Source organism: Erinaceus europaeus, chromosome 6 (assembly GCF_950295315.1).
Source record: "Erinaceus europaeus chromosome 6, mEriEur2.1, whole genome shotgun sequence".
Lineage (NCBI taxonomy): Eukaryota > Metazoa > Chordata > Mammalia > Eulipotyphla > Erinaceidae > Erinaceus > Erinaceus europaeus.
The window spans coordinates 12006735-12034709 of record NC_080167.1 but is presented as its reverse complement, the minus strand read 5'-3'; the positions used below and the strand labels follow the sequence as shown (position 1 = coordinate 12034709).

General features: G+C 55.1%; 2 protein-coding genes across 4 annotated transcripts in view; one reads left to right on the top strand and one right to left on the bottom strand.

Annotated features, from left to right (window-relative positions):
• The first annotated feature begins 3924 nt into the window (after nt 1-3924).
• CFAP73 (cilia and flagella associated protein 73) overlaps nt 3925-27975 on the top strand; it is a 129346-nt gene continuing 105295 nt past the window's right edge. Inside the window, exons 1-8 of one of the 3 annotated variants that reach the window (XR_009550392.1) lie at nt 3925-4072; nt 5235-5334; nt 6137-6241; nt 6364-6564; nt 8457-8678; nt 8772-8930; nt 10640-10720; nt 10855-11334. Coding sequence is in view for 1 of the 3 variants with exons in the window: in XM_060193042.1 (XP_060049025.1) it covers nt 4017-4072; nt 5235-5334; nt 6137-6241; nt 6364-6564; nt 8457-8678; nt 8772-8930; nt 10640-10720; nt 10852-10890 (963 nt within the window). In the remaining 2 variants the exon portion in view is untranslated. Of the gene's footprint in view, nt 4073-5234; nt 5335-6136; nt 6242-6363; nt 6565-8456; nt 8679-8771; nt 8931-10639; nt 10721-10851; nt 11936-27975 lie in introns of those variants that run through there. The other 2 variants (XR_009550391.1, XM_060193042.1) reach the window with 2 other exon arrangements.
• Nucleotides 12065-27860, bottom strand: DDX54 (DEAD-box helicase 54). The gene is made up of 20 exons (XM_007528836.3): nt 27662-27860; nt 25517-25646; nt 24617-24687; nt 23961-24149; nt 23807-23856; nt 21423-21464; nt 21231-21326; nt 20532-20653; nt 20364-20425; nt 20154-20285; nt 18699-18909; nt 16350-16484; nt 15441-15671; nt 15282-15355; nt 14656-14874; nt 14127-14269; nt 13802-13915; nt 13520-13621; nt 13321-13433; nt 12065-12574 (listed from the first exon to the last, which is right to left on the bottom strand). Exons 1-20 carry the CDS (start codon nt 27818-27820, stop codon nt 12342-12344), a joined length of 2628 nt encoding a protein of 875 aa, XP_007528898.2. The 5' UTR covers nt 27821-27860; the 3' UTR covers nt 12065-12341.

The following is a 27975-nucleotide window of genomic DNA, read 5'->3' as shown; positions in this document are numbered from 1 at the left end:
AGGGTGATGTCTGGTTCTTTCTCTCTCTCCTGCTATCTTTCTCACTAAGTAATAAATAAAATTTTTTTTTTAAGTTGCATAGTGGGTAGAGCTCTGGAGTGGCAGGCATGAGGTCCCTATTGTGACCCATACATGCCAGAGTGTTGCCTTGAGTCTCTCTCTCTATGTCATGAATAAATAAACCTTTGCCCTGGGAGGTGGTGCACTGGATAAAGTATTGGAATCTCCAACATGAGGTCCTGAGTTCAATCCCTGATTTCTCAGAATATAACAGAACAACACTCTGATTCTCTCATATTTTTTGGTTCTCTCATATTGATGCATGTTAATAAATCTTAAAACTAAACCTTTTAAAAGTGATGGTCACATGGCTGTGGAGAAACTGGCTCAATCAGACATTACTAGTGCAGAGTGCAAGCCACTCTGGAAAAGAACTCGGCAGTTTCTAAGAATGAATGAATGAATGAGTGAATGAATGAATGAATGAATGGGGAAAAATAACATGCATTCACTATATGACCCAGCCTTTGCCCTTTTCTCTCAGAGAAATGAAAACTGATTTTCCAGGACATGGATCCTCATAGTAGATGTCATGCGTCACAACCCTGACCTGGAAAACACCCACAAGTCCGGCAGCCTGGCTGGCTACACAGATGGCACAGACAGACTTGCCGAGCAGGTCAGACGGCCCCAGGGAACTCTGCTGAGTGGGGGGTAAAAACAAACAAAGTCACTGAAGCTCGGCTGGCAGAGCTTAGGATCTGCATGCCTGATGCCCCAGGTTTGATCCTTGCCACTGCATACAGGAAGAGCACTCTCTTTATCTCTCTCTAATGAAACTCTAACATATCAAGTCAATGAAAGCATTTTTTTTTGCCTCCAGGATTATTGCTGGGGCTCAATGCCTATACTACGAGTCCACTGCTCCTGGTGGCCATTATTTTTCCACTGTTGTTGTTGGATAGGATAAAGAGAAACTGAGAGAGGAGAGGAAGACAGAGGGGGGAGAGAAAATAGACCCCTGCAGACCTGCTTCACCACTTGTGAAGCAACACCCCTGCAGGTGGGGAGCTGGGGGCTCAAACTGGGATCCTTATACTTTGCACTATGTGCACTTAAACTGGTGATGCACTGCTGCCTAGCCCTCAACAAAAGCATTTTTAAGACAGAAGCAAAAAAGAGGTAGAGAGAAAAGCGGGGGGGGGGGGGGGGAGTCGGGTGGTAGCACAGCAGGTTAAGCGGAAGGACCCGTAAGGATCCCGGTTCGAGCCCCCAGCTTGCCACCTGCGGGAGAGTCGCTTCACAAGCGGTGAAGCAGGTCTGCAGGTGTCTGTCCTTCTCTCCCCCTCTGTCTTCCCCTCCTCTCTCCATTTCTCTCTCTCCTATCCAACAACAACAATAACTACAACAATTAAACAACAAAAGGGAATAAATAAATAAATAATAAAAAAGAAAGAAAGAGAGTGAGAGAACAGCACTGAAGCTGTCTGCAGTGGGATGGGGGCTGGGTTCACATCTTGGTCACACACATGGCAAAGCAGGGCGCTATCCAAGTGAGCTATTTTACTGACCAAAATAAAGGCCTTTTTAAAAATTTTTTTCTTTATCACTTTTTTTAAAAATACTTTATTTATTTATTTATTTACTGAGAAATATAGGAGAAGAGAAAGAACCAGACATCACTCTGGTACATGTGCTGCCAGGGATTGAACTCTGGAACCTCATGCTTAAGAGTCCAATGCTTTATCCACTGTGCCACCTCCCGGACCATACATAAAGGCCTTTTTTAAAAAAGTCACTCTCAGAAGGGTCTCACATACCACAGGAGCACAGGGGAGGCATCCCAGAGGGAGGGAAGCAGGGCAGGGGAGAAGAGAGAGACAGACAGTAAAAGGAGGGAGGAAGGGAGGTGGCCCTGGCTGGTACAGGACAGCACAAAGGCTCCTTGTGAGGAATGTTCTGGATCTGACCTGTGTGGTCAGCGAAATCTACAAGCTACATAGAATGGTACAGATCTAAGTATACACACACACGTGCAAATGAGGGCGTACACATGGGTGATAACTGAATCAGGGGGCTGTCTTGTCTCCCTGCCAGCTTCTTGGTGGGTAAAGAGAATTGCAGTTGGGCAGTGGGTTGCCACCCGGGAAAATTGGGTGGAAGGCATTTGGGGGTCACTGTTCCTTGGTTTTTACAACGTGCCTGCATACATCATTTTCTCCAGGTGAGAAACACACACACACACACACACACACACACACAGAGAACTGCATTTGGTAACAGTCTGAAGCCCAGGCTCAGTGGCTGCAAAATACCAGGTCCCCTTATAATATTCTGGGAACCAGCAGACTAAGGAGGGAGAGTAGCCAGTGAGGTCTGAACCCAGTGGGCGGGAGGGCAGGGGGAGTCCACTCTGGGGTGGGGCAGAAGCTCCTTGTCTGTGATGGTGGTTGCTTGGCTTCCTGCATTTGCAAAACCCACAAAGCTGTCTGGAACACAAAAGCCTTTTAGTTTATGGAAATCACCCCTAGATCTGTTTTTTAAAGCAAGAGAAAGAAAAATAGAGCAGACATCTCTACACGTCACATCGATCTATGCAGGAAGCTCTGAACTGAGATTGAATGCAAGCACTCTGGGAGAAAATGTGCATTATCTGTGCTCAGTTTTTGTCTTTAAAACATGTTCTAACCAAATGCCTGGGCACTGTTTTAAGAATTACAGGCATCACAAGTAACTACAGATTAAAAAAAAAATTATTTATTCTAAGGAGACATCAGAGCACTGCTCAGCTCTACCATACAGTGGGGCCAGGGATTGAACCTGGGACCTCTGAGACCTCTGGTATGCAAGTCTGATACCCTGCTGTTTTGTATCTCCCAGGCTCTGGATTAGTTATTTATATGTTTCTCCCACCCACACACACACTAGGGTTGTTGCAGGAGCTTGGTATCTGCACAACAAATCCACTATTCCCAGGGACCATTTTTCTTTTTTCTTTTCTTTTTTTTTTTTTTTTTAAAAAGACTATTTATTTATTTATGAAGATAGGAGAGAAAGAACCAGACGTCACTCTGGCACATGTGCTGCCAGGGATTGAACTCAGGACCTCATGCTTGAGAGTCCAATGTTTTATCCACTGTACCACCTCTCAGACCACGGGGCCATTTTTCTTTTATTTTTTCTTTCATGCTATCTTTCATTCATTTTTAGACAGAGAGAGATTCAGAGGGAAAGGGAAGATAGTGAGAGAGATAGAGACACCTGCAGCATTGCTTCACTGTTGCCCTGCAGGTGGGGACAGGGACTTCTACCACCACTGCCCCCCGCCCGGATTTCTATTTTCAAAAATAACATCACTTCACAAGAGGAGAATATCAACAGGTTCACTGCACGTGGGAATCTAATCTTCCTGTGTGGAAAGAGAAGATTCCCTCATGCAGAAGGCCTGATACCAGTGCAGCCAGGGGAGTACTTTCCCCTAGTACTCTCCCTGCCGCCAGGCCGCTTTAAGGGTTAAATAAGATACCACTAGACCTGCGGAGCCCTTAGCACCATTCTGGAGCTGCAGTGAATATTCAAACTGTGCCAGCTCCTCCCAGTCCTGGGCCCCTTCCAAGCCAGCTCTCAGTCTCCCTAACCAGGCTGGGGGATCCCCAAAGAGCAGTCCCACCCCTCACCCCACAGATGGAGTGAACCCCTGAAGAGCTGTAGGTTCTCCGCATTTTGTCTGTAGGGGAGACCTGGCAAAGGTCAGGCAGAGGCTGCCCATGAGCTCTCTACTGCACCCCGCTCTGGGGAGGAACTGAGTCCCCCTCCGCAGCCTCTTCCCTGCCAGTCAGGTGACGGAATGTTGTGTTGGCCGTTGCCTGGGCAACCCAAGCCTGCGCTGTCAGCCTTAGGGAGCATCTAGCTGATGGGCAGCAAACAGCCCCAGACCCCAGTCCCCCAGCGCAGCCTCTGTTCCTGCAAAGCCCCCGGCTGGTGGGGGGGTCCCTGGAGCCCTTGGCAGGGGAGGGATGGCGGTGCCTTGGGAGGAGTACTTCCAGCTGGTGCTGCAAGAGAGACTGCCCCCGTGAGTGACCGCCCTGGAGAGCAGGACCCAAGGGGGAGAGGTGGGGAGGCCTCTACTGAGGAACCCCCCTCAGTCGCAGGGACTGTAAATCAAACGGGGTGGGGGGACTCCCTCGGGCCAGCTGGGAGAGCCTGGCCGAATGGGGTGTTGGTGGAGCCTATGGGGGGTACCCAACCTTCCTCCTACCCCCTTCCCCCCTGCTGAGCCCAACCGGACTTCCCTCCTTTGGCTCCCAGCATCAAGGTTATAACCTCCCCACCAACACCGCAGCCCACCACACTGGACCCTTACAGTCCCCCAGCTCTTCATGTCTGTGTCAGCAGCCCTGCCCCCTCAGCTGTATTTGCTCTTACTCTTACCCCCACAAAGTCCACAGGGCACCCAGCACTGGCTGTCCCCTCAGCCCAGAGTCTGTTCCCTGCAATATCCACATGGCCTTTGGTTCTGCACCTGGACGTCTCTGCCAGGATGTCACTCCCCTCAGTGAGACTTTTGCCCTCCCTGCTGTAAGATCACCTTTAGTCTGCTTACTTTTTAAATTGCATTACTTATTTATTTAACCAGAACATTACTCAGCTCTGGTTTATGGTAGCGCAGGGGACTGAACCTGGGACTTTGGAGCTTCAGGCATGAGAGTCTTTTTGCAGAACCATTATGCTGTCTCCCCCACCCCAATTATATATATGTAGTTTTTACAAGAGGGCTGGAGAGTTATGTCGCCAAAGCCTGGCTCTGAGCCCTAGCAGCACTAGGAGGTTTCCATGGCACTGGGGAAGGCTTCTGTTCTTTCTATGTGTCTCTGTTTTCCACTCTTTCTGAATGAAAAATCCATCCAGGAGTGATGAATTCACGTATGTGTGAGACCCCAGCTGTGGAAAAAGAAATTCCTGCAAGTGAGAGACCAGCACTCGGCTGCTCTTGATCTGCTCTTGTTTTTGCCCGGGGTCTCTCGCGTTCAAGGCGGGTGCTCGTGCCACCTGCCATCCCAAGTCACAGTCCTGGGCAGTCCTGGGGCATCCTGAGGAGCAGAGGGCTGCACCCAGGGCCTGTGTGGGGGCTGACCAGATGGAGAATCCGGTGGGCATTGGGTGCAGGTCCAGGTCCTTGCAGGCACCAACAGGGAGTCTGGGGGCCTGACCACCCTCCTCCGGGACCCCTCCAGGATACAGCAGGACAAGGTCCCCCTGCCACCCCTGCTGAGCCTCCTAGAGAAGAGGCAGGAGCTGGAGGCTGCCGACCAGGGCCTGCAGGCCCAGAAGGAGGTGAGCCCCAAGACTTTGGGGGAGCCCTGGAAAGAGCAATGGAGCCACTCACTGATCGAACAGTGGGAACCCATATGGCGTGCTCTTCTCCATCTGGGGTGGTCCAGGAGGGCTTCCTGGAGGAATTAGCGGGCGAGGGATTTCAGGTTGGCTTACCCAGCAAATGAGAAGGGCTGGGCCGGGGCAAGAGGGAGGTTCAGGCAGAAAGAAACACTGACCAAGAAGCCTGGGAAGCAGACACAGCTGGAGTATGGGACAGGAAGGGTGGGGCCTGCTGGCTGGAGGCATGGGTGGGGGTGGGGTGGGGGTGGGAGCCAGGGATGGAGTCAGGCAGTGGATTTATCTGGGTCAAAGGAACCCGAAAAAGCTGAATGACAGGGAATAGGCGGTAGTGCACCTGATTGAGTACACATGTCAATATATATATATGGCCTCCAGGGTTGTCGCTGGAGCTCGGCGCCTGCACTACAAATCCATTACTCCAGGTGGCCATTTCTTCCATTTTGTTGTTGTTATTGCTGTCGTTATTGTTGCTGGATAGGACAGAGAGAAATGGAGAGAGGAGGGGAAGACAGAGAGGGGGAGAGACAGACAGACACCTGCAGAACTGCTTCACCGCTTGTGAAGCGACTCCCCTGCAGGTGGAGAACCGGGGGGCTCAAACTGCGATCCTTGTGCGGGTCCTTGCGCTTCGCGCCACGTGCGCTTAACCCGGTGCGCCACTGCCCAGCCCCCAAATATATATTTTTCAATTGCTGAGTGACTTGAAGCCCCAATGGCCTACCCGGATTCCTACCACCAGGTGTTCCAAAGCAGGATGGAGGCCCTGAAGCAGCGCAGGGAAGAGCTGGAACAGAAGCAGCAGGAGCTGAAGGGGTCCTTGGTCCGCTTTGACAAGTTTTTGCTGGTAGGTACCCTCGGGAAGAGGAGAAAGGGGACCAGAAGTTTGGTTCTGGCTGAGTTCGTCCCGCACACCCTTAATGTGGAGATGTTTAGGGGTTCACGCCTCCTCCCTACCCCACTGCCCAGGACGCGGAGGCCCGTCGCGTCCGCGCGCTGCAGAGGGCAGCAGAGGAGCGCATCCGGGCGGGTCTCCAGGAGGCGGCGGCGCAGCGGCTGCGCGCCCAGCTGGCCGAGCTGCAGCGGGAGCGCGCGTGCCTGCACAGCCGGCTGGAGCGCCTGGAGCCCTGCGCGCGCCTGCTGGGCCAAACACTGGAGCTGCTACCCGAGGTGAGCTCCGCCGCAGGGGTACTAAGGGAGGAGCCTACCCAGGCTGGATGCCGGGAAGCACTAATCACCCAGTACTGACTGCGTGGCACCGTGCTCTGTCCTCCAGGCCTCCCCACCGCCCTGGGAGGAACCCTCTCATCTTCAACCCATTTTCTCCGCAGGAAATGACTCCAGGAAGACTTTATTTAATACTTTCTTTCTTTTTTAAAATATTTATTTATTTTCCCTTTTGTTGCCCTTGTTTTTCGTTGTTGTGGTAGTTATTATTGTTGTTATTGATGCCGTTTGTTGTTGGATAGCACAGAGAGAGATGGAGAGAGGAGGGGAAGACAGAGAGGGGTAGAGAAAGATAGACACCTGCAGACCTGCTTCACCACCTGTGAAGCGACTCACCTGCAGGTGGGGAGCCGGGGGCTCGAACCACGTTTCTTCCGCCGGTTCTTGCGCTTTGCGCCACCTGCTTAACCCGCTGCGCTACTGCCCGACTCCCTATTTAATACTTTCTTTTTACCAAAGCCCTGCTCAGCTCTGGCCGATGGTGGTGCTGGGGGTTGAACCTGGGGCTTCAGGCACGAAAGTCTGATGCACTATCATTGTGCTATTTCCCAGCCTCTCACTTCAGTCCTATGTATTATTTTTATTAGTTATTTTTTGTAGTAACACTTTTTTTAAACCTGATTCCACCATTTCCAGCAGATTTTTTTTTTTCAATAACAGATATACACTGGGGAGGGGACAGCACATCACCCCTGTGCATGGTGCTCCTGTGTGGTGCTGGGCGCAATCCCAAGTCCTTGCACATGGATGACTTATCTCCCAGCCCCCATATAGTCTTTTTTTTTTTTTTTTCCACCAGAGCACTGCTCAGCTCTGGCTTCTTGTGGTGAGGGTTCGATTGAACTTGTGACTTTGGAGCCTCAGGCATGACAGTCTGTTTGTATAACCATTATGCTATCTACCCCCGCCCTAAGATAGTCTTTTTAAACTTAGTGTTACTTATTTTATTATTATTGTTATTATTATTTTTTTTTGATAGGACAGAGAAACTGAGAGGGGAGATGGAGAAAGATACTTGCAGGCCTGCTTCACCACTTACGAATCCCCCCACACATACCCCCACCTCAGGTGGCAGCCATGAGTTTGAACCTGGGTCCTAGCACATGATTACATGCACTCAACCTTGTGTGCCACTGCCCACCCCCATACTCCTTTTAAAGCATTTATTTATTTATTTTTAAATATATATTTTCCCTTTTGTTGCCGTTTTTTAATTGTTGTAGTTATTATTGTTGTTATTGATGCCATTGTTGTTAGGACAGAGAGAAATGGAGAGAGGAGGGGAAGACAGAGAGGGGGAGAGAAAGACACCTGCAGACCTGCTTCACCGCCTGTAAAGCGACTCCCCTGCAGGTGGGGAGCCAGGGGCTCCAACCAGGATCCTCAAGCCGATCCTTGTACTTTGCACCACGTGCGCTTAACCCACTGCGCTACTCCCTAAAGCATTTATGTATTTATTTGAGAGAGAGAGGAGCACTGCTCAGCTCTGGTTTATCGTGGTGCTGGGGATTGAACCTGGGACCCCAGAGCCTCAGGCTCTTACTGCATCACCTTTATGCTGTCTCCTCTGCCCTTAAGATATATATTTGAGAGAGAGAGAGAGAGAAAGAGAGAGAGGTGCCTTTCTCAGCAGCTCTGAAATATAGTGATGCTGGGGATTGGGCCTGGGCCCTCCAGGGCCTCAGGCATGGAAATCTGGGGTGCTATCCCTGACCCCAAAAAGATAAGTGACTAACATAACCACAAGCCCCCTGCCCCCAAGGATTCAGTGAAGCCCAGCCAGTAGGGGAGTTCTGGTGACTCCCCCACTGCATCCCCCCACCCCCCACCTCCAGTTCCAGGGCGTGCCTGAGCTGGTGGAGCGTTTCTGGGCGCTGGCGGAGGCTCTGGCTGCGCAGAGGCTGGGGGCCCATGAGCTGCGGGAGCGGCTGGAGGCCCTGCGGGAACAAGGAAAGCGGCTGCGGGCGGCGGAGCGGGACGAGCTGCTGAGGCTGGGCCGGCAACGTGCTGGGCTGCTGCAGAGCCTGGAGGCGGCCCGCGAGCGCAGGCTGCACGGGGTGCGTGCAGGGAGCCAGCCCAGGAGGTGGGTGGGACCCCCATCTCCCCAGGGGCTCAGGCCTTCACCCAGGATTGGGGTGCGGTTTCCCCAGGAATCCATGTGGATTCAGATCCAGAACACTGCTGCCGAGAAGACCCTACTCCTGGGCCGCGCCAGGATGGCAGCGCTCAACCTGTACCAGCAGGTGTGCCAGTGCCGGGGGCAGCCGCTCGCCCTGGCCCTGGAGGACACGGAGGGTCAGCTGGATCAGGTAAGGGCGGGGCATCAAGAACCAGTGGCCACCCAGGGTGGCAGTGCTGAGAGCGCCAAGCTGAGTGCTGGCTTACTTACCCACACGCTGAGGATGCTGTCTTTGCCTCCCAGCATCAAACAGCACAAGTGAAGGGAACCAGGAGCGAAAAGAAGACTCATTTTACTTTATTTATTTATTTATATATTTTTATTATTTATTTACTCCCTTTTGTTGCCCTTGTTGGTTTATTGTTGTAATTATTATTGTTGTCCGTCTTCGTTGTTGGATAGGAAAGAGAGAAATGGAGAGAGGAGGGAAGACAGAGAGGGGGAGAGAAAGATAGACCCCTGTAGACCTGCTTCAGCACTTGTGAAGTGACTCCCCTGCAGGTGGGGAGCCAGGGGCTCGAATTGGGATCCTTCTGCCAGTCCTTACGCTTTGTGTCACGTGCGCTTAAGCCACTGCACTACCACCTGACTCCCTTATTTTTAAAAATTTATTTATTTTTTTTGGATAGGACAGAAATTGAGAGGGGAGGGAGAAAAGGGGAGACACCTGCAGACCTGGTTCACTACTTGTGAAGCCACCCCCCTGCAAGTGGGGACCGGGGCTTGAACTCAGGTCTTCAAGCACTTTAATGTGTGTGCTTAACCAGATGCGTCACACCACCCAGCCCCTATTTACTATTAATCCTTTACCAGAACACTGCTCAGCCCTGCCCTCTGTTGTAGTGGGAATTCACAGCATGGCTCCCTTAGTGGAGAAAATATATAGGAAGCGCCCCAGCCCTTACTCCTGCCCTGCGCCTACCAGCCAGGACCCCAGCCAAAGGCCAGGAGCTGGGTCCCTGTGGTGCCAACTTGGAGCCCACTTTAAAAAAAAAATTATTTATTTGTTAGAGACAGAAATTGAGAGAGGAGAGGGAGATAGAAAGGGAGAAAGGCAGAGAGAGACCTGCAACCCTGCTTCACCACTTGTGAAGCTTCACACACCCCCCCCGCCCCGCAAGGTAGGAACCAGGGGCTTGAACCTGGGACCTTGCACACTGTAATTTATGTGCTTAACCAGGTGCACCACCGCCTGGCCCCGGAGCCCACTCTTGTGCCCATCCAGAGCTGGGTGACTCCTGTATGTCACTATCGCCTCGGGTGTGGGGATCGAGATACGCACAGTGCAGGGAGGACTCCAGGCTGAGCCTGGAGTCACTCTCCAACTGGAGGAGGCCTGTGCCTCTCCACTCCCCAATGCCAGGAAAGCAGCCCTACAGGGGCCAGGAGCCAAAAACTGCCCTCATCTGGTCAGCATCCCCCAGTGACACTCCACCTCCACTTAGGATAAGGGGGACTGTTTCCTCCTTGGGAGGGATTGACATTTCTCTCTTGAATGTTCATCTCAATTACACGCCAGTGGATTCCTTCCTAAGCCTTAGGTTCAAAGGACAGGCATTGGGGGTGGTTATAGGTGAGGGGGCCAGACACCAGTAAGGGCAATCTAGTGGAAAGAATCAGTAACAGCGAATTAATAGGGGTGATGAGGACACAAAAAACAAATGTGGAAGTGGCACTACCCAGTCAGGTGGAGAATAAGGGGTACAGGATGGCCCTGGGGCCAGGTCTGCTGTCCTGGGACCCTCATGGTCACTGCCCTACAGTGGGGCTCCTCCTCCCACCCCCAATTGGGGGCTGGGTCAGGAACCAGCAGGTGACTCTGGGGATGGGGGCTCCTAGGTACAGCAGTTCATGATGAACCTGACCACCACGCTGGACAGACTTCAGCACCCTGAATCCGCCGGCCCCCGCTCTATGCAGGTGAGCAGAGTGTGTGTGTGTGTGTGTGTGTGCGCGCGTGTGTGTGCGTGTGTGTGTGTGTTGGGAGAGGGTCTCTGCAGACCTGCCTCTTTTCTTCCTGGGTGCACCCCTGAACTTGTTTCTTTGCCTAGAAGACAAGGGGGTATGCAGTAAGGACCACTAGCCCTTGAACTACCCAGGATTTGGGGTGTTCACCCCATCCCCCAGCCCCCTTGCAACCAAGACTGAATTGAGCGGCTGGGAAAATAGCCTAGCCAGTAGAGCACCGGACTTTTCATGCCTGAGGTTCCCGGTTCCGTCGTCGATGGCACTGCGTGTGCCAGCCTGTGCTCTGGCTCCCCTCCACTGCCTCATGTGGGATGCTTACGTGGTGGGCCAGGGGTGGCGCACCTGGTAGAGTGCACGCATTACAGTGCACAGAGACCTGCGTTTACACCCTCAGTCCCCACCTGCTGGGGGGAGGCTGCATGAGTCAGGGAACAGGTTTGCAGGTGCCTGTCTCCCTCTCAATGTGTCTCTATCCATTAAAATACATAAGTAATAATTAAAAAAAAAAATACTCATTGTGGTCTGGGAGGTGGCACAGTGATAAAGCTAGGACTCTCAAGCATGAGGTCCCGAGTTCGATCCCCAGCAGCACATGTGCCAGAGTGATGTCTGGTTCTTTCTCTCTCCTCCTATCTTTCATCTTTCTCATAAATAAAAATCTAAAAAAAAAAAAAAAAAAAAAAAAAAAAACCCACTCACACCTATACAATAAAGAAAAAATTCTGTCCGATGGACAGCCAGCTCTCAGGAGCCCTGGGCTCAGCCAGGAGCATCCAAAGCTGTCTGTCAGTCAAAACCTAGGGACAAAAACCAACAACTCACAAGCTAGGTGATAGTTCACCCAGTAGGGCGCATACCTCGGCCTGCACGAAGTCCCGGGTTTAAGCCCCGAAGAAGCTCCTAGTGGAGAGGAGCTGGGGACTTCAAGTGAGAAAGAGAGAAGTTGTGCAAAGGAAGCGCAGGGCCCAGGCGCCACCAAAGACAGCCTCAGTGGACTCCCGCAGCTGAAATCCGAGAGACGCAGCATCGGATCCCCTAACCCCAGGGGAGCCAATCTGCACCCTGTCTCCAGGTCAGAGGCCCTCCCAGGCCTGGGTCCCTAAATACTCATGCTCACAAAGGTGTCCCCTCTGTGGACCGGCCCCAGACTGTCCCTGACCTCCTCAGACCCCAGGGGTGGGGGTTGTGTGCCCTCTGACCCCAGGTCCCTCAATCCATGTCCCTCCCTGTTGCCATTGGGGACAGTGGTGGTGGTGGGAACCCCCAGGTGGAGTCCTATAGGACTTGCTCACAGGCTGTGCTCAATAAAGTTTATTACATCAAAAATACATCCCGGGACCTATGGTTCTCACAGCTAAAACCCATGTGCCCTTGGCCTCTGAGCCCAGGACCAGGATACAGGCGCAGAACTGTCGGCTCTGGCCTATCTGGTCTTGCAGACCTACTCCTATACACACTTCAAAGCCTTGGTCAGATGTCTGCTGCTGAGGCAGGGGCAGTGGCAGCCCTGCTGTGGCCGTGAGTCCCTCCTTCTCAGGAAGGCAGGCTCCCATGGGGAGCCTCATACCCAAGCCTACATCCTCTTCCTCATCTTGCCCTTTTTGGCATGGGCGCCCCGGCCAAAGGCGCCCCTCTGCAGCTCCCTGGCGTGGCGGCGGTTGCGGGTGGACAGCTGCTTCAGGCCCCCGCGCTGCAGAAAGCGCATCTTCTGGGTGCGGCGCCGCTGTTTCAGGATCTGCTGTTTGGTCTTCAGCTCGGGGCGCAGGCGGCCAGCAGGGGTTCCGGGAGCTCGGGTCTGGGACCCACCTGCAGGACAGGCACATAATGGATGCCACTGCCTCCTCCAGGAAGCAGCCAGTTGCTCCCCTCCCTATCCTCCTCCCTGGTCACCACCAAGTGTGGTTCTGGGTTTGGGCAGGTCACACACTCCTCTGCCTCAGTTTCCCCAGGAATGAGGAGTCAGGAAGCTGTGTGCCCAGGCCTCCCCAGGTGGTAACTCCTGGGACTGCAGGCCATCCCACTGAGGGTAAGGAGGAGCCGCCACCCCACCCACAACCCCATGCTCCAAGCTGGGGGAGCAACAGGGAAAAGGTGTATCCAGGACTCCCCAGAGGTCTCAGAACAGCCAGTGTTGGGGAATTATGCAGATGCAGTCTTTGCCCTCAGGTTTTGCCACTTCCCGTGATATTCTCAACCAATCCTGTCCCTACACATCACTCCTGCTTGTTGCCCTATAAAGCCCTCCCACTTCCTCTCTCTCTCTCTTGCCCTGTGGTGCAGTAGCAGGGGATGGCCATTTTGGCTGGCTCCACATGGCCTGAACCACCCGTCTGACCCAACAATAAAGGATTGTGTTCCCTTTCTGCTCCAAACCTCCTTTTTCTGCGTCTCGCCACCGCGTCAAGCGACAAGCCAGGCCAGGGCCAGCCACACTGTCTGTGCCCCCTCTGCCCTCCCCATGCCCCGGATTCCTCATGCCATCGTTGGAAGGACAGGCAACAGCCCACCCCTCCACTGGCTGAGAGAAACCTACCCCCATCGCCCCAGCTCACCGTGCCCCGGGCCGCGCCTGCCCCCTCCGGGCTGGGGCCCTCGCCGTTCAGCCATGCCTTCCTCCTCCGAGTCATGCTCGTCCATCTTCTGCTTCTTCTTCCACTTCTGGTAGCTAGAGGGGCGTTAAGGAGGCTGCACGTGGCCCGAGGACCCCAGGGACCCCCGCCCGCCTGCCCTCATGCCCCGTCCCCAGGATACAGGTCACGCTTGTAGGAGCTGCTGACGAAGTGGCCGCTCTCGGTCTTGATCTTCTTGTCCTCCTGCCCCGACTGGCCCACGAAGCGCTTCTTCTTCCGGTCCCTGGGGGAGAGGAGGAGGCGTGGGATGGGGGGAGGCCAAAGCTTCTGGAAGGGCAGCCCGGCCTCCTTGACCCTCTCCCCCACTGCTAGAGCCGGAGTGTGGATGGGGGGGCCTCCTGGCTGTGTGAAGGGAGAAGGGTAGTGGGGAGGGCAGAGTTCAGGGTGACCGCCGCCCACTTACCACTTGAGCTGTCGCTGCCCGCGGGTCAAGCTCTGCGCCTCGTCACCCATCAGGTCCAGCACCGCGCCCGCAGCCTGCTGCTCGAAGGCACCCGCGTCCCCGCCCACGCTCAGCCTGGAGGGTGAGGGGCTGCGTGATCAGCTGGGCGCTCCCCAACCACTCCCCACCCCACCCCCGCCTCCCTACCCAAGGGCCACTGGGCTGGACACCCCCCCCCCAAGCCCCCACCCACCCCATGTCTGTCCCCACCCACATGCAGACCAGGAGGGAAGAGGCGTGAAGTGCTAGGCGTCCCCCAACTCCACCCCACCCGGCGGCTGCTCACCCCCGCTCGCTGTCGAAGTCTTTGGGCCGGTACGGGACATAGAATTCGGGATCCTGCTGCCCGGCCTCCTTCCGCCGCCGCTTGGTGCTCCGGGTGGGTCCGGGCTGAGGCTGCCTGCGTCCCACAAGCTCCGTGAAGACATCCTGGGGGGCCAGGTGGGGTCATGACAGAGGGGCTCCTGGGATTCAGGCCCTGGCACCCCCAGGCACCAGTAGAGGTGGCCCTGCTGCGAGCGTGGCCAGGCCCTGCCCCTTGAGGCAACTGAGGTCTGGGAGTGCACTCTCTTCCCACCACCAAACCCCCTCCCAGCCAGTGCCGGGGCCCTTGTTCTGGGGACGCACGAAACAGGCAGGGGAGGCTAACCGCCCAAGCCCATCTGCCCTCTGGGTGTGGATGAGGCTATGGAGAAAAGGAGCCTGCCCCTTCTGCAGACGGGATGGACGCTGTGCTGCTCATCTCAAAGTATAGGGAGGGGGCCCTGCCCTCCCCGTCCCATGCCGACACCAGGAGGGCCCCCAAGGGGCTGCACCTCCACATTTTCCTCCACCACAGCCTCCTCATCCTCCTTGTCATCTTCTGGCTGTTCCTCCTGGGGTGCTGGATGGCTCTGGCCTGGGGTTCTGGGGTCCTCCAGTCGCCTTTCCCGCCGCTGCTGGAAGCTGGTGATGGCCTTGCGGTCCCTCTGCCGCTTGGCACGCATCATCAGGCTGCTTGGATCCCGGCTGGAGGCGTTGACCTCGAAGATGGTCTGTAGAAGGGATGCCTTGGTCCTTTACCCAGCCGTACCCTGACCAGTGCGGGTGGGTGGGGGAGGGTGTCCCTGTGGCCTTCTTCCTCACAGCCACTCCATGCTGTGTGTCACATCAAAATGCAGGCCCAGAGAGGGCAAGTCACCCAGCCGAGGCCATGCAATCCCGACAAGCCAGAGCTGGGATTATTTCAACCTAAGCCCAGTTGATTCTTAGTCACATGGGGGACATGTGGCCCAGCAGGCATGGTTCTAGAATAAAAAGACATCGCTAAATGTGCTAGTAGAGTGTCAGGGCTGCCTGTGGAAGCCCCCAGGGCGATCCTGCTGGAGGTAGGGAGCGTGACTCAAGTGCCGGCATGGCAGCAGCCCCCGTGTGACCATGGGCCCCGGTCACCCTCACTCACCGCCCGGGAGCGGTAGTTCTTGATGCTGTCCACCAGCTTCAGCCGCTGCAGCTCTGGCTCCTCGAAGCGTGAGCCTGGGGGGAGGGGGGTGCGCGGAGACGTGAGGCTGGGCTAGCCATATGGGCGCCACCTGCCACCCCAGCGTCTGCGGCCACTCACTGAAGAGGGGGTGCAGGCCCAGCCTGGTGGGCTCCAGTTCCTTGGCCCGCTTGACGGACTCGGGCGAGGGTGCAGGCCGGGAGCGCAGGTACTGCTGCTGCGCGTTGTCGGCCACGCGGCCCAGGGCCCTCAGCTCCAGAGATGCCTCCAGGCTGCAGCGCAGGCCCCCGTCCTCGTCGTCCACCACGGCCTGCGGCACCCGGCCCAACACACCGTCGGCATCCGCCTCACCTGCCAGGGACAGGGATGGCCGGGTCAGGGAACAGGGGACGGGGACAGGGGGTGAGAAGGAGGACAGGGACTGGGGATGGGTAACAGGATAGGGACTGGGTTGGGACAGGGTTAGGGAGAGCGGATGAAGATGGGATGAGGAGAGAGAGAGAGAGAGAAAGATACAGGGACAGGGACTGGGGACAGGGAACAGGTGATGGGACAGGGTCAAGACAGGGATGGGGAAAAGGGATGGGGGTGGGGATAGGGACAGGGGATGAGGATAGGGACAGGGGACAGGGGATGGGATGAGGAGAGGGCCAGGGATGGGATGGGATGGGATGAAGATGGGATGAGGACGGGGGCCAGGGCTAGGGACAGGGGTGGGGACAGGGAGTAGGTGACAGGGAACAGGACCGTCGGGAGCTTCCCAGGATGACGGACTCTAGGGCCACCCCATCTAGAAAACACAATGGCTGGGCAAAGGCACCCACTCTCCACCCCAGCCCTGGTGTACAGACGGGAAGACCGAGACCAGGGTCCACTGAACAGGAGTGCAATGGTGGGGACTCTCCACATAAAAGCCAAAGGCTAGGCTCCGATGTGAAATCCCGAGTCCACAGCACAGGGACCTCTGGGGGTAGAGTCACTACACTGACCCCTAAACCAGGGCAGCCTCCCCCCTCGTCCCCCACTCACCTGCGGGCTCCTCAAGGGGCCGTGCAAGGCTGAGGCCACGGCCCAGGAACAGGTGCAGGTCCAGCAGGTAGGGGATCTCATCGGGTGCCACCAGGGAGTAGGCGGTGCCACTGCGGCCAGCTCGGGCCACACGGCCTGCAAGAAAAGACGGTGGGCTGGAGCAGGGGCCGGGGATCCCACAGGCCACCGGGTAAGCCTCACCAGCTGTGAGCCTAGTCCTAACCACACTGCTCATTATGCAGCCTGCAAACTGGCCCTCCACTTGTTTGTACAGTTTTATTAGCACACAGACACGCCCATTCTTTTACATACTGACTACGGCCTCTTCCCGCTCCAGGGAGTCCTCAAGGGAATGTGCAGGGCCAGCCCTTCCCAGAGGATTGAACACTGGGCCTCAGCAAGCAGCTGACACCAGGGAGAAGGCCCCTAGGGTGGAGTGTCGTATGCTTTACATTGGCTTGTTCTAGCCCTCCCCCTCCAAGAGAATTGGATGAGTCCTGTTAATTTCGCGGGCCTGCTTGGCCCCGCCCCAAGGGACCCCGGGAGAGGGTTCCGGAGTCCGAGAGTTCCTGAGTTCCCCAGTGACAGAGTTCCTGAGTTCCGGAGTTCGAGAGTGCGAGAGTGCGAGAGTTTCAGAGTTCGAGAGTAAGAGAGAGGGTTCCTGAGTTCAAGAGTGCCAGAGTTCCTGAGTTCGAGAGAAAAGAGAGTTCCTGAGTTCGAGAGTTTCAGGGTTACAGAGTAAGAGAGAGTGCCAGAGAGACAGAGTTCCTGAGTTCCGGAGTTCGAGAGTGCGAGGGTGCGAGAGTTTCTGAGTTCGAGAGTAAGGGAGAGGGTTCCTGAGTTCCAGAGTAAAAAAAAGAGTGCTTGCGCCGCCGCAAAGAGACAGCCGAGTTCTGTTTGGTGATTAGTTTGTCTTAGTTTGTGAATCGTTGTTCCTGAATAAAGAAATACAGCTGCCCTGCCCAGCCGTTGTCTCCGCGTCTCTGTTCACCACCGTGAAGCTAGCCGGCCTGGCAAGAGCATCCGAAATTTTAACAACAGTGGAGAACTCCTCGCACCCAGACTTCAGGTGCAGCAGCCCCCCCCTCCCCGGCTCACGCACGCAGACTGCGTGTTTGTGAGGTGCAGGCAAACAGACAGCCAGGCAGCTTTTGCTTTAAAACACAGATCTGGGGCTGAACCCGGAGCTGGGCACCCGCCTGACTGCTCTGATATGCCTCCTCAGCCCAGTTTCAATATTCTGAGAGACAGAGACACAGAGAGAGAGATGTGTGTATATGTGTGTCTTTGAGAAGAAACTGAAGCACTGCTCCACCTTCCGTGGTGCTCATATGCCAGAACAGGCGTGAGCTTTCCCCGCTGAGCTATCTCTGAGTCCTGAGACTAGTGTTTGGGGGACAGATCCTTGGGCAGGAAGCTGAGAAAGCTGCGGGAATGGATGGCGGTGACATGAAGGCTGCGGTGAAGTGAAGTGAAGCGGCTCACAGCATCGGGACCGCAGGCTCGGCAAGGCAGAGCAGGGAGTGGTGCTACCATGTGAAGGGTCCCAGGTTCACGTCCTTATCTCCACTTGCAGGAGGAAAGCTTCACAAGCAGTGAAGCAGGTCTGCTGGTGTCTCTCTTTCTCTCTCCATTCCCCCCTACCTTCTCAAATTCTCCCTGTCCTAGCTAATAAGAAAGAATAAAATAGTGCAGGAATAGACAGCATAACGGTTATGCCAAGAGACTCTCGTGCCTGAGGCTCCAAAATCCCAGGTTCAACTACTCCCCCCCCCCCCCCCCACACCACTATAATCCAGAGCCGAGCAGTGCTCTGGTAAAAATAATAATAAAAAAATAAACAAACAAGAGGTTCTGGGTTTGATCCCAGCTGCCCCACTTTGCTGCCTATGTGACGCCAGGCCAGCCAGCTCGCCTTGCCGGCCTCGGTTTCCTCATCTTGTGAAATGAGTTTGGTGCAGCTGGGACCCAGTCACAGCCAGGGAAGTGGTTCAGAGGTTTTGCTTATGTGAGGTCCTAGGCTCAGTCAGTGGTACCATAAAAATGGGTGAACGAGCAAATGCTGCAGAGGAACCCAGGGTGGGGGGGAAGACAGGTGGTCAGGGACTTGGGAGATGCTCACATGGTAAAGTGTGCACTTCACAAAGTGTAAGGCTTAGAGTTTGAGCCCCAATATCACCACAGTTTCTCCACAGCAACAGGAGAAGCTCCTCATATGATACGATGCTGTGATATCTCTCTCTCTCATAAATGCAAGGAGGAAATGGCCAGTCCGCAATGGAGATGCAGAAGTGGCCTACTCAGAGTTTCGTCTTAGGACCCCACTCCTCGCCCCCTGCCAGGACTGACCCACACGGTGCAGGAAGAGCTTGCCCTTGGCGGGGAAGCTGTAGTTGATGACTGTGTCCAGCAGCGGGATGTCCAGGCCACGGGCCGCCAGGTCCGTGACAATGAGGGTGGAGCACTTCCTGTGCGTGAAGCGGGCCAGGTTGATCTTGCGGGCTGTCTGGTCTAGGGCGCTGTAGATGTGTGCGCAGCTCAGTCCTCGCACCGTCAGCAGCTGGGGGGGGGGGGAGGTAAGCTGCAGCCAGGGAGAGGCAGGGATCCAGCCTGCATGGCACACAGTGCCCAGCCCCTTCTCTCTCTCTCTCTCTCACTTCCAGGGTTACTGCTGGAGCTCCGTGCCTGCACAAATCCACTTGTTCCTGGAGGCTATTTTCCCATATTGTTGCTGCCCTTGTTGTTGTTGGATAGGACAGAGAGAAATACAAAGAGGAGGGGAAGACAGAGAGGAAGAGAAAGACAGACATCTGCAGACCTACTTCTCCGCCTGCAAAGCGACCCCGCCTGCAGGTAGGGAGCCGGGGGCTCGAACCTGGATCCATGCTCAGGTCCTTGCACTTTGCACCATGTGCGCTTAACCTGCTGCGCTACCGCCCAGCCCCCAGCCCCTTTCTCTATTTAAGTACGTTCCAGGGAGCCAGAGAGATAGCTCACTCGAGAGGACACCTGCTTTGCCATGAGCTGTAAGCACAACCTGAATTTTGCAGCCTCTCTCTCTCTCTCTCCATATATTTCAGATATTCATGTAGCTGTGAAGCCCCAGAGACCACCACCTCCACCACCAGAAACCACACTGTAACAGAGAGTACTGAGCACTCTTGGGAGGTGGTGCAGTGGGTAAGGTGCTGGACACTCAAACATGAGGTTCCAAGTTCCATACCCAGCAGTGCATGTACCAGAGTGATGCTCTGGTTCTTTTTCTCTCCTGGCTCTCTTTATCTTTATTTATTTGATAGGTATCAAGAGATAAGGGAGAGACAGAGGAAGAGATAGAGAGACATCTGCAGCCCTGCTACACCTACTGTGAAGCTTTCCCCCTGCAGGTGGGGACTAGGGGCTTGAACCTGGGTCCTTGTGCATTGTAACATGTGTGCTCCACCAGGTGCACCACCACCTAGCATCTCTCTCTCTCTCTCTCTATTTATTTAGCACTGCTCAGCTCTGTTTTATGATGGTGCGGGGGGATTGAACCTGGGGCCCTGGAGCCTCAGGCATGAGTCTAATCGCATAACCATTATGCTATATTTCCAGCCCTATCTCTCTCTTTAGTAAAGAAATATAATCTTTTTTAAAAAAATTATTTAGAAAGAAAAAGGAGCAAAAGCAAAATACTGAGACCCAGCCAAGTCTATGCACCATGCTGGTGCTGCTCTCTGGTGGCCATATGTGGAACTGCATCTCCCAGCTTGCTGGAAGGCCTGGGCCCCAGGGCCTATCCCAGCGGGTCCCCAGCCTGCTGACCTCACTGAGGTACTCTGCGTGGTGCTTGGTGGCCACAAACACCACCGTCTGGTCCTGCGGCCGCACAACGTTGCGTAGCAGATGGAGCAGCACTGCGGCCTTGCTGTCCTCACGCACCAGGAAGAAGGCAGTCTATGGGAGGAAGGGGGTGAGTGGGATGGGGCTGGGGGTGCCAGCTGATGTGGGGAGGGAGGGAGGGCTGTGCCTGACCTTCAGCTGCTCGTTGAGTTTGGCGTCTACATCCAGCCGGATGAGCACAGGCTCCGTAAGGCCTGTGGTGGGCACGAGGGTGGGGAATGGGGGTCGCTGAGGACCAACCTTTACCCCCCCCAGTTGCCACCCTCACCCCCACCCCCGCCCCCAGGGGGCCCCACACACCTGCACGGGCAAACTCCACCAGCAGTTTGGGCAGCGTGGCAGAGAACAGGACTGTCTGGTGGCCCCCAGGGAGGCGGCCAATGATCTCCTGCAGCTGCTCTGCGAACCCCATTTCAAAGAGCCTGGAGAATGGGGGCAGAGGGCAGGACTGGTCAGCACAGAGAGTTCAAAACCCAATGCCAGGCCCCCCACTTGCACCCCTGGGTGGCATTATATCGACTGCCAACTCTCCCTTCCCTATCTGACGAACACCCCCAGCAACAGCGACCTTGGGGTCCAGTCGGCTCCCAAGCCCTGTATTTGCCCTTACATTGCCCCTCCCCCACTGCCCAAAAGGTGTGTAGTGTTCCAATCCCCCTCTGGGCTCCGGTGTGAGCTCCCAGCCAGATCCAAGTGTCCACTACTTTGTCCCTCTTTGTAACTTTGCCTTTTTATTTTCTTTCTAACTTTTTTTCCTTTCTCTCTTTCTATGTCTATTTTGTAATCAGAGCACCATTCAGCTGTGGCTGATGGTGGAGGGACTGAACTGATCTTCAGAGCCTCAGGCATGAGAGTCTTTTGCAGAACCAGTGTCTCCCACGCCCTATACTTCATGATGCCACCTCAGCACTGTCTTGGTTGGGGGCCCGGAGGTCAGCTCCTGCCCGGGTTGCCTGTGGCCCCCATTGTGGGGGTGCCCTGATTCAACCTCGGCCTCACCTGTCGGCCTCGTCAAACACCACATACTCCACACTCTGCAGCTTCAGGTTCATCTCCACAGCCACGTGCACCAAGCGCCCGGGGGTGGCAATGATTCTAGAAGGAGATGTCAGGCCCAGTCACCCAGGTCCCCGGCTGGAGAGCCCCACCCCCCACCACAGGCACCCAGAGCCTCCTCCCCCTCACACTCACATGTCAGGATTTTCATGCAGGGCTGCAAACTGATCTTCCATTCTGGGGGGAAGACGGGCCAACAGGAGAATGAGTCTCTGAGGACCCCTCACCCACAGCCAAATGCCCTGGGGGGGGGGAACTCCTGGCCCAATGTGTGGAACTGGACAAAGACACTGCCCCAGCACAGCCAGGCAGAAAGGTGTGGAAGGATGGGTGAAACCAAGCAACACAGCTGGCTCTGACCCACAGCGCCACCTAGCAGTCAGCCCCGGCTCTCTAGCCCCACCTGCAGTGCAGGCTTTCTTGTGAGCCCTCACATCTGGAGCTAACATGCACATCTGGGGCCAGAGAAGCCCAGCCAGGCTCAGCCCCGGAAGGAAACTCCCAACCAACACAGGCTATAGAGGGGATGAACTATAATGTAGACAGGGGGCTGGGTGGTGGTGCACCAGGTTAAATGCACATAGTAAAAAGCACAAGGATGCCGGTTCGAGCCCTTGGCTTCCCACCTGCAGGAGAGTCAGTTCACAAGTGATGAAGCAGGTCTGCAGGTGTCTCTCTTTCTCTCTCCCTCTCTATGTTTCCCTCCTCTCTCAATTTCTCTCTGTCCTATCAAAAAATAAAATAAATAAATATGGCCACAGGAGCAGTGGATTCATAGTGCCAGCACTGAGCCTCACTGATCACCTTGGAGGCAAAAAAAAAAAAAAAAAAATGGACAGAAGGGGCTGGATGGTAATACACTTGGTTAAGTGCACATTACCAAGGGCAAGGATGCTGGTTCAAGCCCTCCCCCAGCCCCCACCTGCAGGGAGGAAGTTTCATGGGTGACAAAGCAGGTCTGCAGATGCCTCTCTCTCTCTCTCACTCCCTATCTCTCCTTCCCTCTCAATTTCTCTCTCTATTCCTCTCTCTCACTCCCTATCTCTCCTTCCCTCTCAATTTCTGTCTCTATCAAAATAAATAATTCTTGGGGAGGAAAAAAATAATAAAATAAGAGACTGGACAGCAAACACTCAGAACTGACTGACACGATGAGACTAAGCATGTGTGTGTTGGGGGGGGTGGGGAGGTGGGGTGCAGCCTGGGTGTTCCTCTAAGCTCTGGACCCTCAAGTCCTCAGTCAGCAAGACAGGTGCTCTGGGGCATCACAAACACCAGCAAACGCGGCATTTGGCCAACCCGAGCTGTTACAGACACTCCTGGATTCTTACGTATGCTGCATAAATCCACCAATTCTTTTTAAATCCCACCCCCAATATTACTTTACTTTTTTTTATTTTAGTTTTTTCTGCCTCCAGGGTTATCACTGGGGCTTGGTGCCTGCACTACGAATCCACTGCTCCTGGAGGCCAATTTTCCCATTTTGTTGCCCTTGTTGTAGCTGTTATTGTTGTCATAACTGTTGTTATTGTTGGATAGGACAGAGAGAAATGGAGAGGGGGGAAGACAGAGAGGGGGAAAGATAGATACCTGCAGACCTACTCCCCCTGCAGGTGGGGAGCTGGGGGCTCGAACTGGGATCCTTACACTTGCCCTTGCGCTTTGTGCCATGTGCACTTAACCCGCTGCGCTACCACCCAGCCCCCATATTAGTTACTTTTACAAGATGGAAAACAGAGCACCACTCAGCTCTGGTTTCCAGTCACACCTCTAGGACCTCAGGCACATACACAGTCCTACTATCTCCTCAACCCAGGCTCTACTTGAAAACAACCATCTTAAATAGACAAATTCCAGGAGCCAGGAAATAGGTCACTGGGTAGAGTGCATGCTTTGCAGCACTATAGGACCAGAACTGAGCCCCCAGCAGCACATGGGAACACTGTGCACGGGCGGGGAGCTTCAGAGGTGGCGTGGTGTTCTGATGCCTCTCTTTCCCTCGCCCTCTCTGGAACTCAAAGCAAATGTCCACTGAAAGCAGTAGAATCCACAGGATTCTAATGGAAAAAAGGGTAAGGAGAAGGAGAAAATATATAGAGAGGGGTCAAGAAGTGGTGCACTCAGCTGAGCGCACATATTACAGTGCACAAGGACCCGGGTTCAAGCCCTGCTCCCCGCCTGCAGGGGTCTCTCTTCACTCCCTTTCTATCCGCCTATCCACTCCTCCCTTTCACCCTCCCTCTGTCCTATCAAATAAAAAGGAAAGAACATTTTTAAAAAACTACATCTACATCTACATATATAGACAGGGTGGGGGGGCACGGAAAGAGAGATCCCCCCTCCGTCCCCCCCGCCCATGCTTCAGCCAGAGTGAGAGGGGGCAGCTGGAGTGAGGGAGGTCAACAGGTTCTGCTCAGGTGGCCTGTGCTGTCACAGCCACCAGCTGGGAGTGCTCCGTGGAAAGTGTGCTGCCCCCTTTCTGGTGGGCACAGAGGGGCAGGGTGGGATGGGGCTCTTACTTATCCCCGCCCAGGATGAGAGCAGTCTTGAGGCCAGTGAACTTGCCCAGCTGCGGGGGAGAGAGAGAGGAGGGTGAGATGGTGGGCACCCCCCACACACACACACACAGCCCCCTGGCTCCGTCCCTGCCCACCCCCCCCCCCCACCATGCACCTCCTTGGTGAACTTCATGGTCTGCAGTGCCAGCTCCCGGGTGGGGGACAGCACGAGGGCACGGGCGCCCGTCTGGGCACTGCGGGCCTTGAGCCGCTCGAACATGGGGATGAGGAAGCAGGCCGTCTTGCCGCTGCCGGTTCGAGCCATGGCCACCACGTCTTTGCCGTCCAGGATCAGCGGGATGGTCTGCGGGTGGTGTGGGGCCAGGGGTCAGCTCCTGCACCCCAGGACTGAAAGTATCTTGGGGAGTGGTGATGGGGACCTCGGGGAGGGCCCGCTGCCCAGTCCTGAGCCCCTTCCTGCCAAAGCTGGCTCGCACCCCTCGAGGGCCGGGCAGCCCACCACCTCCACTGCTATTACTAGTGGCGCTTTGTCCTCAGGATACCCCAGGCTCCCTCACCTTCCCGTCTAGTCCCCCCACCCTCACCCCCACCAGCACTCAAGACCTCAGAGGAACGCTGTCCCCCTCTGAGCTAAATGTCTGGGGAGAGTCATATCCTTTTGGGGGGGTTCAGAGAGGTACAGGGTCCAGTGTCGACCCTGCTGGAGCCAGACCCATCCCCCCTCCCATGCTTCAGCCAGAGTGGGAGGGGGCAGCTGAAATGAGAGAGGTCAACAGTTGCCCCCGCCCCGCCTTGCCCCGACCCACATACCTTCCTCTGGATGGGCGTGGGTACCTTGTAGCCCTTCTTCATGATGCCCTTGAACACAGGGTAGCTCAAGCCTGAGAGAGACAGGGTGACTGGAACGGCTGGGAGATAGCAAATACTGTCCCTCCGTGTCCCCAGAGAACAGTGGGAAGGCTCCAGGGCAAGGTGCCTCCTAGGACTGGTCCCCAGAGGCTGATATGGATAAGCCAGCTGGGCCAGCAGACTGGCAGGAGGCTTCTGGGGAGGTGGGGACCCACTCTGCTCTGGCTGCCTGGTGGCTGAAGTGTGCATGCTCGACTTTACTGCTCCTGGGCCAACTGCTTCATTTCAGATAGAAAGACAGACACAGAGAGTGGGGCAGTAGCGCAGCGAGTTAAGTGCACGTGGCACAAAGCACAAGGACCGGCATAAAGATCCCAGTTCGAGCCCCCAGCTCCCCACCTGCAGGGGAGTCGCTTCACAGGCGGTGAAGCAGGTCTGCAGGTGTCTGTCTTTCTCTCCCCCTCTCTGTCTCCCCTCCTCCATTTCTCTCAACAAGGACAACAAAAGGGAATAAATAAATATTTTTTTTAAAAGAGAGAGAGAGAGAGAGACACCCCAGAGCAACACAGCTCCCCCCATGGGGCTATGGGGCTTCCCTATGCTATCATGGCTCGAACCCAAGCCCAGTCAGTGTATGGCAAAGTGTGTGCCCCACTGGGTGAGCTATCTCCTGGCATGCGTGCTATCATGGAGCTGTGTTCCTGACCAGACTTGGTTTTTCTGGTGCGTGATTTCACTGTTCCACTGACTCTTTCAAATAAATGAGAGAGGAAGAGAGAGGGGGAGAAAGGCACCAAAGTTCCCTCCAGGGCTGGCCCAGCACAGACCCCAGACCCCAATGCACAGACCCTGCTCACACACCCATGGACTGGAAGCCCCCTGATTTCTTTTTCTTCTTGTTTTGGGCTCGCACCAGCTCCCGCGTGTCTGGCTCCACGTCTGAGGTGCATTCCGCTGAGGGGAAGGTGGGCAGCGGCCGGCCAGGGCCCAGCTGGGAGGAGATGAGGACAGGTCAGCTGGCCCCAAGGGGCAGGAGGAGGTTGTCCTGAGCTGATGCTCTGGCCCTGTCACTTCCCAGCTGTGACACGGGACCTAAGTCAGTGTTTCCTCAGCTGAGAAGTGGGACACACTGTAGAAACCCAGTAGGTGAGGGTAGAACTGACCATGGTGCCTAGCACACGGGAGGGGGGGGCTGGTCCCACGCACCCCTCCCCAAGCCTGAGCCCCATAAGTAAAAGCTTGAGGGAGCTGGTGGTGCCGGGGATTGAACCTGGGGCCTTTGGGGCCTCGGGTAACACAGTCTGGTGTGCTGCCTCTGCGCTGCTCCCAGCTCACATCAGAAAAAACTGTCACCCTCTGCCCTAACACAGAACAACAAAGTGCAGGAGTTAAATATCATTATTATTTTTTACCAGAGCACTGTTCAGCTCTGGTTCATGGTGGTGCGGGGGACTGAACCTGGGACTCCGGAACCTCAGGCATGAGTCTTTTTGCATAACCACTATGCTGTCTACCCCTCCCCTAAATAAATCTTTAAAAAAAAAATAAATAAAACAGACCGAGGGAGGGGGAAAGTGGTGCATTGGACTCTCAAGCATGAGGCCCCAAGATTGAGCCCCAGCAAGAGCATGTATTAGTCTCTCTCTCTCTTCCCTCTTATTAATAAATAAATGACGTAAAATTAAAAATAAGCAAGTCTTTAAAAGCAAAATAAGAGGCAGGGTGATGAACAGAATGTATGTGTGGGTCACTTAATTCTTTCAGCCGTGTATAAGACACATGCCACCACTGGCCTGCCACAGTGTGGAAACTGAGACACGAAGGGATTAAGCAGCTTCTCCAGTGTCCTCCAAAGGCTGGGCCGGATTTGAACTCAGAGGTCTGCCTGGGTTCTGAACCACACATGCAGCAGCTGGAGAACAGAGACAGCGGGGCTGTCGAGCTATTCCGCCCCCTCAAGAAAACCAGGTGGTGTCTGGGAGGTGGCAGGAATAGTGAGTGACTCAAGCATTCTAAGCCAAAAGCACGAGATCCTGTGTTTGATCCCTGATGTGACATTTAAAAGCCAGAGCGATGCTCTGGTTTTCTCTCTTGTTAGTAAATAAATAAAATAAAATAAATAAACAAACAGGGCCAAGGAGATAGCAGTCCTAAATTCAATCCGCAGCACCACCATAAGCCAGAGCAGAGCTGTGCTGTGGTAAACAGAAGTAATAATACTTTAAAGAATAAAGGGGCTGGGGAGGTAGCCTAGTGGTTATACAAAAGCCTTTCAAGCCTGAGGCTCTGAGGTCCCAGGTTCAATCCCCAGTCCCACCATCAGCCAGAACCAAGCAGTGTTCTGGTATCTCTGTCTCTCTCTCTGTATCTTTCCCTCTGTATCTACTCTTTCTCATTACAATAAACAAAATAAAATATATATATATTTTTTATTTTTACCAGAGCACTGCTCAGCTCTGGCTTATGTTGGTGCGGGGGATTGAACCTGGCACTTTGGAGCCTCAGGCGTGAGAGTCTCTTTGCATAACCATTATGCTATCTACCCTCGGAAATAAAATATTTTTAAAAAGAAATATTACTAAAGCAATAAGAAAAATATTTAAAAAATAAAAGAATAAATAAAATAGTAATGGAGACGACCATTCTCAGTCCGTGAGGCGTGTGTGGGGGGGTTCAGGTTATTTAGCACTGCCCGATGGACACAGTCAACCATACGTCCGTGGTGTCGCTGTCCCCAACCATGTGGCCCAAGCAGCCTTTCCAACCACGCTGGGGAGCAGCCCCCAAACTCTGCGCCCACACTTCTGATTGGCCAGAGAGGCAATAGTCCCACCCCATGAACCGCTGGCAGCCAATGAGAAGCCGGGCAGGCCCGCAGAGCCCCACCCCCACCCCAGTACCAGGCAGGAAGCGGCCCACCGACCTCAATCCCCGTGGCGCAGCCCAGCGGGCCGGAGTCCCAGGCCTCCCGGGGTGGCCCCCCTTCCCAGGGTCCCCGCGGTCCACCTTGTGTGCCCGGGCGTCATCCTCCGCCTGAACCTCGAACTCGCCGTCCTCCGAGTCACTGCTAGGGAGCTGGGGGGCCGCGCCCCGCCGTCCGCGGGGCCCCTTCTTCTTCCTCCATTGCGCCATGGCTCCTCGCCACCCCGATCCGGCAGCCGCCATGCGGGCCCAGGAGGGGACGGGCGGGGGAAAAGGCGGGGCCGGGGCGGGGCCTGGAGAGCCCGGCCCCCGGGACGTGCCATCTGCGGCGCGGGGGTGCCCGTGTCCTCCTGTGTCCCCCCCCGCCGCGTTCCCCGGACCTCCGCCCCCGGCACAGC